The sequence below is a fragment of the Notamacropus eugenii genome, chromosome 1 (assembly GCF_028372415.1).
Source record: "Notamacropus eugenii isolate mMacEug1 chromosome 1, mMacEug1.pri_v2, whole genome shotgun sequence".
NCBI lineage: Eukaryota > Metazoa > Chordata > Mammalia > Diprotodontia > Macropodidae > Notamacropus > Notamacropus eugenii.
In genome coordinates, this window is record NC_092872.1 from 621,762,451 (window position 1) to 621,776,172 (window position 13,722).

At 40.8% G+C, this 13,722-nt stretch overlaps 1 protein-coding gene across 2 annotated transcripts in view; it reads right to left on the reverse strand.

Moving 5' to 3' along the window:
- PLEKHA2 (pleckstrin homology domain containing A2) overlaps positions 1-13,722 on the reverse strand; it is a 128,313-nt gene that overhangs the window by 33,269 nt on the left and 81,322 nt on the right. For both annotated transcript variants that reach the window (XM_072635135.1, XM_072635136.1), the window contains exons 4-5: positions 6,618-6,666; positions 3,992-4,089 (exon numbers count right to left, since the gene is read on the reverse strand). In XM_072635135.1, coding sequence (XP_072491236.1) covers positions 3,992-4,089; positions 6,618-6,666 — 147 coding nt within the window. The remainder of the gene's footprint in view (positions 1-3,991; positions 4,090-6,617; positions 6,667-13,722) is intronic.

Here is a 13,722-nt window from a genome sequence, read left to right on the forward strand (position 1 = left end):
GAAAAGGTAAGTACCACTGTACTCTTGTGACATATCATTGCTTTTTTAGGGCAAAGCAAACATCCTTTGGTAAACTGTTCGATGACTTGTGAATGTCTCATTTCATACTAACATCAAACCTGAATGGGGAGGGTTGCTCATAATACAGGCCATTCCCTGTATCCTGAGCTACAATAGGACTATTAAGGGACCAGGCTGTATAGAAACCTCAAAAGCAGTTGTCTCTATTGTAATGGAGTAGATCTTTAGTTCGCCCACTCTGTGTGACCTTGGGGCAATCATTTAACCTGAGATCCAATTTCCTCATCTATAAAATTTTGGTCTTTAAGCTAATCTTCTAGTTCTATATTTACTATCCTATGATCTCTCATGATATGGTGGCTGCTATTCAAAACACAACTGTAGAGAATCACCTACATTGCTTTGTTTGGTGTCCCTTTCACTGTACAATTTTCAAAACCTTCTAGGGAATACGTGTGACTCACTGATAAAGGCATTTCTTAAAATAGCATATAGTCATGAGCAGTGATATGTTTTTATTGTAATAACTCAGTGTCTTCAGGAAGTAGCAGATTTAGAGTGAGAAAAGACCTTCAACATCATTTGTCCAATCCCCTCATCTGAGATGATAAACAAAGAGGCAGAAAAAGGAAGAGTTGCCCAAAATGGCACAGCCTTTTAGGAGCAGAACTAAAGGTGAGGCCATGTGAGGAGATGCTGAAGGATCGAAGATGCTTAGCTTGGAAAAAAAGGAGCTCTGATAGCTGTCTCCAGGTACTTGAAGGCCTTTCATATAGAAGACGAATTAGCCTTGTACTACTTGGCCCCAGAGGGAAGCACTGGGAACAGCCCATGGACATGGACGTGGCAAAGAAGCAAATTAAGTTTGATATAAGCAGGCATGTGTGGGAGCAGGTTCCAAGAGCCACAGGGCCTATTGTTAAAATTTCAGTGTGAGTATTTACACCTTGGAAAAGCAAATGCTTTAAATCAGAGCTTGATTTACTGTTTCTTTTAATTGCCTAGACTTGAGAAAGTGATGAAAGTGATTGTAGATGAAACCTAAAAATGCGTCTTATGCTCTGAAGAGCTATCTGGTAACCATTCACCAACAAAGTCTTGTATATAAGGGAACACTTTCCTAACAACTGGAAGCATCCGAGTAGGCAATGTCATATATGCTGGAGTGGGAAGGTTACGTGAGCTGTGAAATTGAACTAGATAACCTCTGGACTCTCTTCAAGTGATGAGATGCTACAATTCCATGAAACCCTCCTAAGACAATTTATTTGTAGAGAGCCAGGGAAGACAAATTTATCCAAGCATGCATTTGATGTTAAAAGAATTGAGCATTAACCTTCCTTTAAAGAACACTGCACCATTCATGAGCAATACAATTAGAAAATAGGAAGTCCGATAGCATTAGGTAAAAGTTCTGACACCCACAAGGCAGACAGCTTTCCAGCATACATCAATACACACACATTCATCGATACACTCCCTCTCTCTGTCTCTCCCACTCTTGTTTGAGAACACTCAAAGGAGCTATGTTTTTTTCAGCATTGGGGGAACTCCCTCCATCAATGCAGGGCAGATTCAAACCCTTCTAAGACTTAATAGTCTTAGGGTGACATACTCTCCAAACTTTCCTTTGTCCACTGGATCCTTCCTTGAAATCTACAAATGCACCCATTCTAAAGTTAAAAAAAAACTCAACTCAATGAGACCTGATGGTTCCAGCTAGCTTTAAATCTATATCTCTTTATCTTGTTCATGACTAATCTTGAGAAAGCTATCTAGACAAGGTGCTTCCATTTTGGCTCTCACCCTCTTCTAAACCCTCTGCAAACTGGTTTCCAACCACATCATTCAACAGAAAGAGATGTCTCCAAAGTTACCAGTGATCTCTTAATTGCCAAATCTGGTGACCTTTTCTCAATACCCAAGCTTCTTGGCTTCTGGCACCTTTGATATTGTAGTTCTTTCCTCGGTTTTTCACACCATGGCCCTGATTCTCCTCTTACTGGTCTGACCACACTTCTCTCTCCCTTGCTGGCTCATCTCTGTCATGTCCCCTAACAATAGATGTTGCTCCCAAGGCTCTGCCCTGGCCCTCTCCTTTTTTCTCTCTATAATCCCTCACTTAGTGATCTCATCAGCTCTCATGGGTTCAATAATCATCTCTGTAGGTGGTTCTCACATCTATGTAACCAGCCCTAACTTCTCTCCTGAGCTCTCTCCTGCGTCACTAACTGCCATTTGTACATCTCAAACTGGATGTCCCCAAAGGCAAAAACCTCAACATATTCAAAACAGAACTCGTTATCTCGCCCCTCAAAACATCCCCTCCTCTTGATTTCCCTGCTACTGTCAAGGGTATCAACCTTCTCCCATTTTACCCAAGAACATTCACTTAGTCATAGCATCCTCAAGTCACTTAACATATCTAACCTGTTGCCAAACATTACTGGTTTTTAAAATATATTTCCACAATGCCTGTTCGTGTTTGGTCCCTTCTCTCCACCCACATAACCGCCACTCTATTCAGGTCATTATCACCTTTACCCTGTGGGAGAGGTGCAAAAGGCACAAAAGGATATTATGACATTCTTTTCATTGGTCTCATATCTCTCTCCACTCCAGTTCACCCTCTACTCAGTTGTCAAAGTAACTTACCTAAAGCAAAAGTTCACCAAACACCAGTGGCTCCCTATGACCTGCTGGATCACATATAAAGTCTTCTGTTTGCCTTTTAAAACTCTTTGCAGGCTGTTGCCTTCCTCCCTTTCCAATATTCTTACATTTGACTCCCTTCCACACACTCTGTATACACTTAGCCATGCTGACCTCCTCACCCTTCTTAAACACTGTTCTTTGTCTTAAGTCAGTGCCCTGCACTGGTTGTTGTTCCCCGTAGTTGGAATGCCCTCCCTCCTCATGTCAGCCTCTTAGATTCTTTGGTTTTCTTCAAGACTCAGCTCAAATTCCACCTTTTGTAGGAGGCCTTCCCAAGACCTCAAGCTACTACTGCCCTTCTTTTGAAATTCCCTCCATATTACCCTCTATCTATCTATCTATCTATCTATCTATCTATCTATCTATCTATCTATCTATCTATCCATCTATCTAAAATTGCCTGTAGAAAACTTATTTGTATGTTAACTTCCAATTAGAGAGTTCCCTGAGCTCAATTTTGCCTTTCTTTGCATGTCTAGCATCAACATGGTACATGTCACTTAAGTGCTTAAATGTTTGTTGTGCAAGTGCCAAAGGCTGGCTTTGCAATCAAACCTTCCTTTCTCCAAGCCTAGGGATTTTTCTCCTTGGCCAGGCTACCTCATCTTCTGCTGCTGTACAGGTCAGAAAATATTTTCTTGGGAGGATTTTTCTACATGCAAATAGAGGAAGATGACATGAACCCTAAAGCAATCACTCATCAAGGTTCAGTGATGCTTCTAAAGGAAGCACCTTTAAACCACAAACTGCCTTTGTTGCTCTGGGCTCATCGACAAAAGCAATATTTGGCCAAGCAAGACCTTGGAGTGAGAGGCAGAACCAGGCTGGTGAAAGAGCTCCAACTTCTCTTCCTCCCCCTCTCCCATTTGCTTCACCTTTACAATATAAGGAAAGTACTTTGTAATCCTTAAAGTGCTCCAACCGCCAGTTAGCGGCTACTTCTATTATTGCTACCTCAGAAATTACCCAAAATATGACTGAGCGTAAGCCTTCCTAGGAATCCTGAAGTGATCCTGCCACAGAGGGGACTCTCCTTGAATTTCCCCCTGGTTGGAGCAGAATCAAAAAACTCTCAGTTCAACTTGTGGTCAATCAATCACGGTGCGAGAACAGGTGGCTGGGAACTAGAAGGGGAGTAGGTCAATTGGGAAAGTCCCTACCCTTATCCAAAGTTCTTTCCTGTATCCATTAGACCCTGGACTGGAAAAACAGGTTCTTTTGCTTAAACCAAAGATGGGAAAGAAACCATACATACTGTGATCTTGCTGGCTTGATTCAGGGCCTCTACCCAATCCTTCAGGTCTTTCTGGTCATTGGCTTGCAGGAAATAGCGCTGCGAAAGGGCATTGATGACTGCAGACAGACAGGCAACAAGACAAAAAGAAAATAAATCCCCAGTCAGCATTCAGGTGACAAACAGAGGCATCAAACAACCCATCTTTGAGATGAGGTTGCATGGGCTCCACAACAAATTTCCACAGGCAAATTTCCATGATACCAGGACATTCTGAAGAGTGTTCAGGGAGGAAAAGGCTATTACTAATCCCTCCTCTGCTCTAAAAAGGTATCTTACTTCACTAGGAAAATGCCTATGACTTTACTTTCCAATATGCTAACCTTCATTTATGAAAAAGATCAATAAGACACACCCTTGGATTCCTTTTCCAAGATTAGTCATGGATTTATGATATCACACCCCCTTTCTCTAAACTAGTATCTCTTATTATCAATAGAATGCTGATAAGAGGTGGTTAGAACGTAGTCACCTGTGAAATGGTGTCTAAATGAAACCCCTAATACTGGGCTTAGTAGTGGCAAACTCTAAATGACTGAGCTACCCAGGTCTGTTTTAGGCCAATAATTTATTTATAATCTCCCTATGGTTTTGCTTGGCTAGACTGTCTATGGAATCCAAGGAGTCACCAATATTTTTGAGCTGCACATTGAACAAAATGTCTGAATGACAAATATAGAATTTAGTTTTAAAATAATTATTGATACCATTTGCTTTGATTTTATAATCATTTCTTCAAATGAGCCATTCTGTCTCCCCGCCCCACCCCCTCCCGCCATTTCCACCAAAACTGAACTATCTTTGGGAGTAAAGAAAAAGTGCAGCAAAGTATCCAAGACAGTCATCACATCTGACTATGTATACCATATTCTGTCTTAGTAGAACTTCACCTTTCTGCTAAAAGAAATGGAACATACTCTTAGTCTGTTTTCTGGGACCATGAACAATATTTTAGTGCCTTAAATTCCTGTTTCTTTTTAGTGATCTTTTCATTTACATTGCTGAAGTGATTGTACACATTCGATACTGGATATTATATCATTCTTGGTATTGGGGGAGGGGGGAAAGAGACTAATTTATTTCCTTTATAATGCTTTCATTAATATGTATAAGCATACCCTGCTCTGCTTATATGGACTATGATCCCTCCATGTCTCAGTAAACCTGGTGGCCAATCTGCTAATGATGAGTGATGAGACTCTGAACTAAGCGAGGATGGTCTTCAGATAATAATCTGGCCCTGGCCCATACTGAAAGCTTTTTCAACTTGATAGGACACGCCAGAGTTTACAGAGCCCTGGCATAGTGATCATGAACCCATGGTTACCTCTGTGCTACAGCGAAGCATCAACTCTAGTCAGGCTTTAGTGAATGTGAATTATATGGCAAGGCAAATCTCATGGGACAGACACAGAATCCAGAGCCACAAGACAAACAGAGAGCAGGAATCCTGGCTGTTCTTTTTGTCTACCAATCACAGATTTAAAGTAGGAAGGGACCTGAAAAATCATTCAATAAAGCTCCTTCTTTTATTTTTTTGTTTCAAACCCCTCATTTTGCAGATATAAAACTGAGGTCTGGAGAGTTTAGTGACTTACTGACACCTAGGTAGTAAGTAGAAGAATTAGGATTCCAACCCAAATCCTGTTGCTAAATTCAGCAATTTTTTCTCCACTGTTCGATGCAGCCTCGTCCTTGCCACCTGTTACAGTGCTGTTCACAGAGGGAGTTCCTAACATGCCATGCTAGCAGTGGTTGATAAATAATGCTGTGACATCCTTTGGAGTTGACTAGATCAATAACCATCATTTAACAATAGTCTCCAACTTGCCAAAAGAGGGGTCTTGCAACATGAATATCCCCCTAAACACCCGAGGTCCCATATTAAGGGCCCTGGAAACATGTGTGTGTGTGTATGTGTGTGTGTATGTGTGTGTGTGTGTACAGTACTGATAGAATATTACACATAACATAGATATTTTATTTCTAATCTTCTGGGTCCAGGAGGACTGAAATGTCAAAGTGACTCTTCTCTAGTTCCTGTGGCTAGAGTAATTCTTCCTGGGAGGAAGTATTCTGAAGAGAAGTCAGAAAGACCTGCGTTCAAATTTTGCTATCAACATGACTTGAATGGCCACAGCTGAGTCATAACCTCTCTCAAGCCTCAGATGCTACTTGTAGTTCCTCACTCATGGAGTTGTTACACAACTCAGATGAGATAATGTACTTTTGTGAAGCATTTAGCTAACTTGTAAAGGTCAATTATTGGCATCATTATCTCTTAGGACTCAAGAAATGCTGCTGTGACTGCAGTCTCTCTAAAACTTACTGATCTCAGAGACATGAGACAACCTCTGCCACTCACTAGCTGTGTGACTTTGGACCCATCTCTGAGCCTCATGTTCTGTACAATCCACAATGAATGCCCTGGACTAAATAATTTTGAAAGCGTCTTTCAGCTTCTCTAGTCTACGACGATTCCCACACTCAAGTCTGACTTGCCATGTGGTCACAGGACTGTTACTTTGCAGGAAGCAATTGTGAGAACCAGCGAGAATCTCTGTCCCCAGGGCAGTATACTACTTACCAAAGCAAAACGGAGTTTTTGGTTTCTGTTTTGGAGTGGCTATATTCACCTAAAAACAAAAACAGTGAGATTTATACACATGATATAGATACATATATAACATAGAATGCCTATATATGATATATATATATACATATATATATATAATACAGAGAAAGACAGAGAGACAGAGAGGCAGAGAGAGACAAAGAAAAGATGGAGACAGATAAAGACAGAGACAGAGAGATAGAGATTAAATGAGAGTGACAGAGAGAGATTGAGAGAGACAGAGAGAAAGGGAGAGAGAGGGAGAAAGAATACGTACATCTATCACTCTTCTGAAAAAGTTTTCAAAAGCTATGATGCCCATCAAAACACTGCTCCCTAATATCTGTATTGGCTATATCTACACTTACTAACATGTGAGCCCCACACATCTCAGGTTCAAATATAACCAAGGGATGAAGAAAGCAACCCATCATAATTGTTCCTCCCCTTCCCACCAAATTAGATCAGCTGCTCTTGATATAGGTCCTGACCAAGGATTTATAGCATTTTAAAGAAGTAGTCATGTTCCATGGTAACATCAGGATCCCAGCTCTGTATGCACACAAAGCAGCCAGGATCCTTCTAGCTAAAGAAAGCAAACTGTTCAGCCAGAGTCTGAGGGCTTACATATGAACACCCTGAAGGCTTTAATGATCAGATCTGACACTCAGTTGCCAGTCCTCTCATTTTTTCTTCCCAGCCAAAAGCATTCACTTATTTGTTCTTACCTACAGGTTCTGCTTGGCCACATCCTAGGGCTGATTCCATCTCTGATAGGAAGCATATAAGTAGCTTACGGCTTGGAATGTAAGTTCATTGAAAATAGAGATTGCTTCATTTTTTGTGCCTGTATCCCCAGCACACAGCACAGTGTCTGGCTCAGAGCAAGCACTTAATAGATGCTGGTTAATCAATTGACTATAGGGAGGACAACTTTCTCCCTCAAGATCAAGTTTGTGTCACAGTAGTTTGGCATTGCATTTATTATCAACCCATTACTGGCCTTGACTTCAGATTAACAGTACACTGCTTTATCTCATCTCCTTTCTGTTTGGCTTCCTGACTTTCTACTTTACCCTGATAGCTTGCTCAGTTTCCTCATCTATAAAATGGCAATGAGCAGATTCTCACAACCTACCTCACAGGATTATTATAAGAGATGTGAGCTATTCCTATACTTCTCACGTTGGTTTCTCTAGCTGAAACTCTTAGCAACTGGCCATGAAGTAACCATTGCTATTTCATACTGTAGGGGAGCCCCACCCATTTCCCACATCTTCCCCCCACACAGGTGGCTGCCCTTCCAGGGTGACTTCTGACAAATACAACTACTGGTCCTTAAGATGACCATAGGACTGAAAATATCCTTCTTTTGAAGCATGTCAAACTTCAATACAAATGGGCCACTAAACCACATACCATAAGGATCCCTCTCTTATGTTACAATGGATAGTGGAAAAAGCCTCGGATTTGAAATCAAGAGAACCTGGTCCAGTTTAAACCTTAGCTCTGCTACTGTATGATCCTAAGCAGGTCACTTCCTCATCCTGGGGTTCATTTTCCTCATATGTAAAATGAAGCAAGACTGGACTAGTTGCCTTGTAAGTTCACAACTAAGCCTAGACTTGAATAGTATTCTCAGATTTCGCCTGCCTGTTTGGTTAGAAACCAATGCTTGCTGTCATCTCTGGTGGCCTGTGACGACTGCTCGTTGCTTGGTTACCACTCTACATTCCCAGCCCTGGGTCTCCAAGTCTAAGCCAACTGCTCTTATCTTACAATCCTAATATGAGATCAAGACTAGTCCACATTATCAATGGAAAGACCACTTACTCAAGACCTGAATTCTAGTTTATTAGTTTATAATATTTCCTTGCCTGTGAGCAACCAGCATCCATCTCTGTCCCAGGAAACTACCATCTTCATGGTGCTCTGATAGCAAATGGCATTTCTTAGGCTGCCCAACTCATTAGCCAAGATACCGTAGGAGATTTGCCCAACACCCTAGTTATGAGGAATCACTAGAGAGCAGTGGTATCAAACATGTGTGCCACAGGCCATACGCTCATCATCCTTCTGAGTGCATCCCAAACCAGATTAAAATGTAATTGAGAAATATTTAACAAAATAAATAAAAATTCAACAAAACAGAAATAATGTTATTATGCAGCCTTCTGGGATCCTTATAGTATGTGGTTTAGTGACCCCATTTGCATTGGAGTTTGACACGCTGCGATAGAAGAATGATACTTTCAGTCCTATGGTCATCTTCATAAGGATCAGAAGTTGTCAGAGGTCACCCTGGAAGGGCAGCCACCAGTGTGGGGGGGAGATGTGGGAAATGGGTGGGGTTCCCCTACAGTATGAAATAGAAATGGTTACTTCATGGCTGAACAGGCTCACAAGAGCTCACTCATATCAGATGGAAACCCAGACCACATGAAGGAACGAATTTTTTCTATGCATGTTGCTACAGAGCTAACTCCTCCCAGTCGGTCTTTGGCCGGAAGTAGAACAGGGATTGCCACAGAAGGGACAGCACCAACCTGATATCTGTAATGAGGCTGTGGAGTCCTTGTGCATGGGTAACCTGATCCCAGCTCTGCCATAGCTAATCTGGCTGACCCTACCACATAGAATCAGCCTTAAAAGCAGATAAAATATAAAATCATAGACTGTGACACTTTGGAAGTAAGGGATTTGAGAGATCCTCTAATCCATGATAAGGAAATGGGAGGACTTGGGGAAGGAAAGTGATTTCCCTGAAGTCACACAGCCATCAATAGAAGATGGGGGACTCTCAGTTTAGTGCATGTTGGACTATGCCAAGCAACTTCCTAGAGATCACACGGATGGTGATTTGAAGGTTACTGGGCAGGCCACATGCCTCAAAATATCTCTCTTATTGCTTATCCCTGTGCCTTCCTTTAAGAATTATCTCCCAAAGAGAAAGTAGGAGTAATACCTTAACTATTAAGTATTGCATATACCCTTGAGGGGTGGAAATGAAAATGGGAATTGGTTAACAAGCCAAGATATTCACTGAAATGGGTCTCAGAACATATCTACAAAGGGAGGCAGAGAAAACTGGAGCAAGAGGAGAGAGTCATTGAAAGGATATCAAAGGCAGACTTCCATTATTTGGAAAGACCATTAGATTTAGACTCAGGACAACCATGCCCTTGTTCAAAGTCTGAACCCCTATGTGACCTTGGGCAAGTCTGTTCCTTTCTCTGAGCCCACTTTCTTTATCTATAAAAACAGGGGGGAAAGTTTTGTGGTTTTTCTTTTTTAATCTCTAAGATCTCTTCTAGTTCTAATATTTTGTGAGGGCATAAGACAACTTTATAAATTTTGCTGAGGGCAGGCCCTGCTGCCAGGGATGTCAGGGGATAATCATGGTCAAATCAATTAACTTTGATTTGTTTTTATGTCATACTTATCAGATGTCTGATGAAGAACAGGGCCTGCAAACATGGTCACAGATATACAGTATACAGGCCAGGCTACCTTGGCATCTTAGTTGTCTATGGTTTTGCCAATAAAGGGGAGCAACAGGTAAAGGTAGGGACTCACTTAAGCTCTTCCCCAAGCCCCTCCAAATAGCTTTACATAATGACTCTAAACAAATTCTAGAATGGCAGCACCCACAAAAAGATAGAGTAAAACAATTTTGCAGCCCAAGACAATTTAGAAGTTGGGCCCGAAAGGTCTGTTTCACCAGAGTGAGAGTAGAGTGCAGTCCATCCAGCACAGGGAGTGCCTGTGAAGGCCTAGACCCAGCAAATGGGGAGCAGACCTCAGAGGTGACTGAATCAAGGGCAGTAGTGTTGGTTTCCAGACTTCCCAGTCCACAGATCATAAGGGGGCCAAACAGCCCTTGGCTGGCAACAGGGACAGGAATCTGTTGCATTGCCCATATGTGTAGCTGGGTCACAGTCCAGGATTTCAGTTCCAAGGTGAGAAGGAGTACCAGCACACCAGACCTTTTTTCCCTACAGGGAAACAGGGACCCAAATCACAGTTCTAGGGTGGGAAAGAGTGCTTGTGGTTACAGACTAGTACGCAGGAGAGTAAAACACACCTCTCCCTGGAGCATACTACCTTGAAACAACCAAAAACTTACAGATGCCTAGTTGTACAAAAAACCTAATGCTTGGTACAAGCCCCCTCCACTTCAGAAGCAGAGTCCCACTTTAACATAAAGTCAAAAAATAGGCTGGAAAAATGATTCTGAGTGTAGAAAGTTATTATAGTGATAGGGAAGATCAAAACAAAAATTCAGAAGACCACAAAGTCAAAACTCCTACACCCAAAGCCTCAAAAAAAAAAATATGAATTGGCCCCAGGTCATGGAAGAGCTCACAAAGGATTTTAAAAATCAAGTAAGAAAGGTACAGGAAAAACTGGGAAGAGAAATGAGAGTGATGCAAGACAATCATTAAAAAAGAGTCAACTTAGTAAAGGAGGAACAAAAAATACTGAAGAAAATAGGTTAAATGGTAAAAGAGGTACAAAAATCCAATGAAGAGAAGAATGCTTTGAAAAGCAGAGTTGGCCAAATGGAAAAGATATACAAAAATTCACTGAAGAGAAGAATTCCTTAAAGAGCAGATTAGTCAAATGGAAAAGAGGTCCAAAAACTAACTGTACGAAAATAATTCTTTAAAAATTAGAATTGGGCAAGTGGAAGCTTATGACTTTATAAGACATCAAGAAACAATCAAACAAAATCAAAAGAATGAAAAAAATAGAAGAAAATGTGAAATATCTCACTGGAAAAAAAAACTGACCTTGAAAACTGATTCAAGAGGGATATGTTAAGGATTATTGAATTACCTGAAAGCCATGATCAAAAAAAAAGCCCAGACATCATCTTTCAAGAAATTATCAAGGAAAACTGCCCTGATATTCTAAAACCAGAGGGTAAAATAGATATTGAAAGAATCCACCGATCACATAAGCAGCCAAAAAGAAATAATTCAAATATTGTGAAGTCACAGCCAGGATAACACAAGATTTAGCAGTTTTTACATTAAAGGATCTAAGGGCTTGTAGTATGATATTCTGGAAGGTAAAAGAGCTGGGATTATAATCAACAATCACCCACACAGCAAAATTGAGTATAATCCTTCAGGGGGGAAAAATGGCTATTCAAAGAAATAGAGGACTTTCAAGCATTCCTGATAAAAAGACCAGAGCTAAATAGAAGACTTGAGTTTCAAATATAAGGCGCAAAAGAAGCATAAAAAGGTAAATAGGAAAGAGAAAATCATAAGGGATTAAATAAGGTTAAACTGTTTACATTCCTACATGAGAAAATGATACTTGTAACTCCTAAAAACTTTCTCATTATAAGAACAGTTAGAAGGAGTGGACATAGACAGAAAGCATAGGTGTGATTTGAATGTGATGGTGTGATTATCTAAAAAAAAATAAAATTAAGGGATGAGAAAGAAGAATATACTGGGAGAAGGTGAAAGGGAGAGGTAGAATGGGGGTAAATTACCTGATATAAAAGAGGCCCTAAAAAAATTTTATAGTGGAGGGCAAAACAATGGAAGAGGGAGAGGAGTACATGAATCTTACTCTCATTGGAATTGGCTCAAAGAGGAAATAACATATGTACTCAGTTGGGTATAGAAATCTTTTACCATACAGGAAAGTAGGAGGAGAAGGTGATAAAGAAGTGGGGAGAGGGCTAAAAAAAGAGAGGATGGTTTGGGGGAGGTAAAAGTCAGAAGCAAAACACTTTTGAGAATTAACAGAGTAAAAGGAGAGAGAGAGTAAGACAGAAGGGGGAAAATAGGATGGAGGGAACTACATAGTAATCATTACTGTGAAAAAAATTTTTACATTGAGTTTCTCTAAAGACTTCATTTCTCAAACATATAGAAAACTGAGACAAATTTATTGAAAGAAGAGCCATTCCTCAATTGATAAATGGTCAAATGATATGAACAGGCAATTTTCAAAGTAATCAAAGCTATCCATAGTTAATTGAGAAAATGCTCTCAATTGCTACTGATTAGGAGAAATGCAAATTAAACCATCTCTGAGTTAGCACCACATATCTATTAGACTGATTCGATCATGTGTATACTGATTCAATTTTAAGATATAGACTTAGTAGTGGTATTGCTTGGTCAGTTCTTCATGCTTATTGTACCCTCTGTTCCTTTAATTCCCTCCTTATTCTCCCAATCTATCACAATTGCCCTGGTTGGTCCTCTCTTTGCTCTCTTTGGAGTCTTAACCCTGGAGTTTAAAGGATCAGTGATTTAGCAGAATGGAACACCAGCTCTAGAATCAATTAGCAGAATGGAACACCAGCTCTAGAATCAAAAGAATCTGGATTCAAATCCCACCTCCACCACTTACTACTTGAATGATTCCTTTCACCTCCCCATGTCTCAGTTTCCTCAGCTATAAAAATGAGGCGGTTAGATTAAATGGCTTCTAAGATCTTTTTCAGTTGTAAATCCTGTGATCCTAAACTTTTTCCCTCCTCAAAGCCTTAATGATTTGGTCATTGATCATGACTGATCAGAGAGTTTCATGCCTCCCTTTAAGCCCTCAAACAATGCTTGTGGAGTTTGGAAGGATCTCCTAGGAAGTAAGTCCTTGCCCTATGCCTCCAATACCCTTCCTTTTAAATGCACCCACAGTACATGAAGGTGTTTAGGGGTAGTGGGCTTGGGGAGCTTCTGTTCACTCTGTGGCTGGCCAGGAAAGCCACAGTTGTAACCACAATGGGGTACATACCACAGATGATATTTTTGTCTCCCCTCCCCTGAGCTCATTATCTCTTCCCTCTGGATCTCTCTCAAACTCTACCTTCCTTTTCTGACTTTCTACTCAGCTCCAGTCACTTAGCCCCTTGCTTTCTGCCTCCCTATATACCTCATGGCTGGTCTAGCACTGACAGGAGCCCCTCCCATGAGGGCTCATGTACCCATTTGTTTTTCTCTATCTCTGTTCTGTCTCTCTGTCTGTTTGCTTTTTTTCTAACTCAGCTCTCTTTTCCAGACCAGCTGAGACCAAGAACTGGTTTCAGCTCTGTACATAAAATCTGATA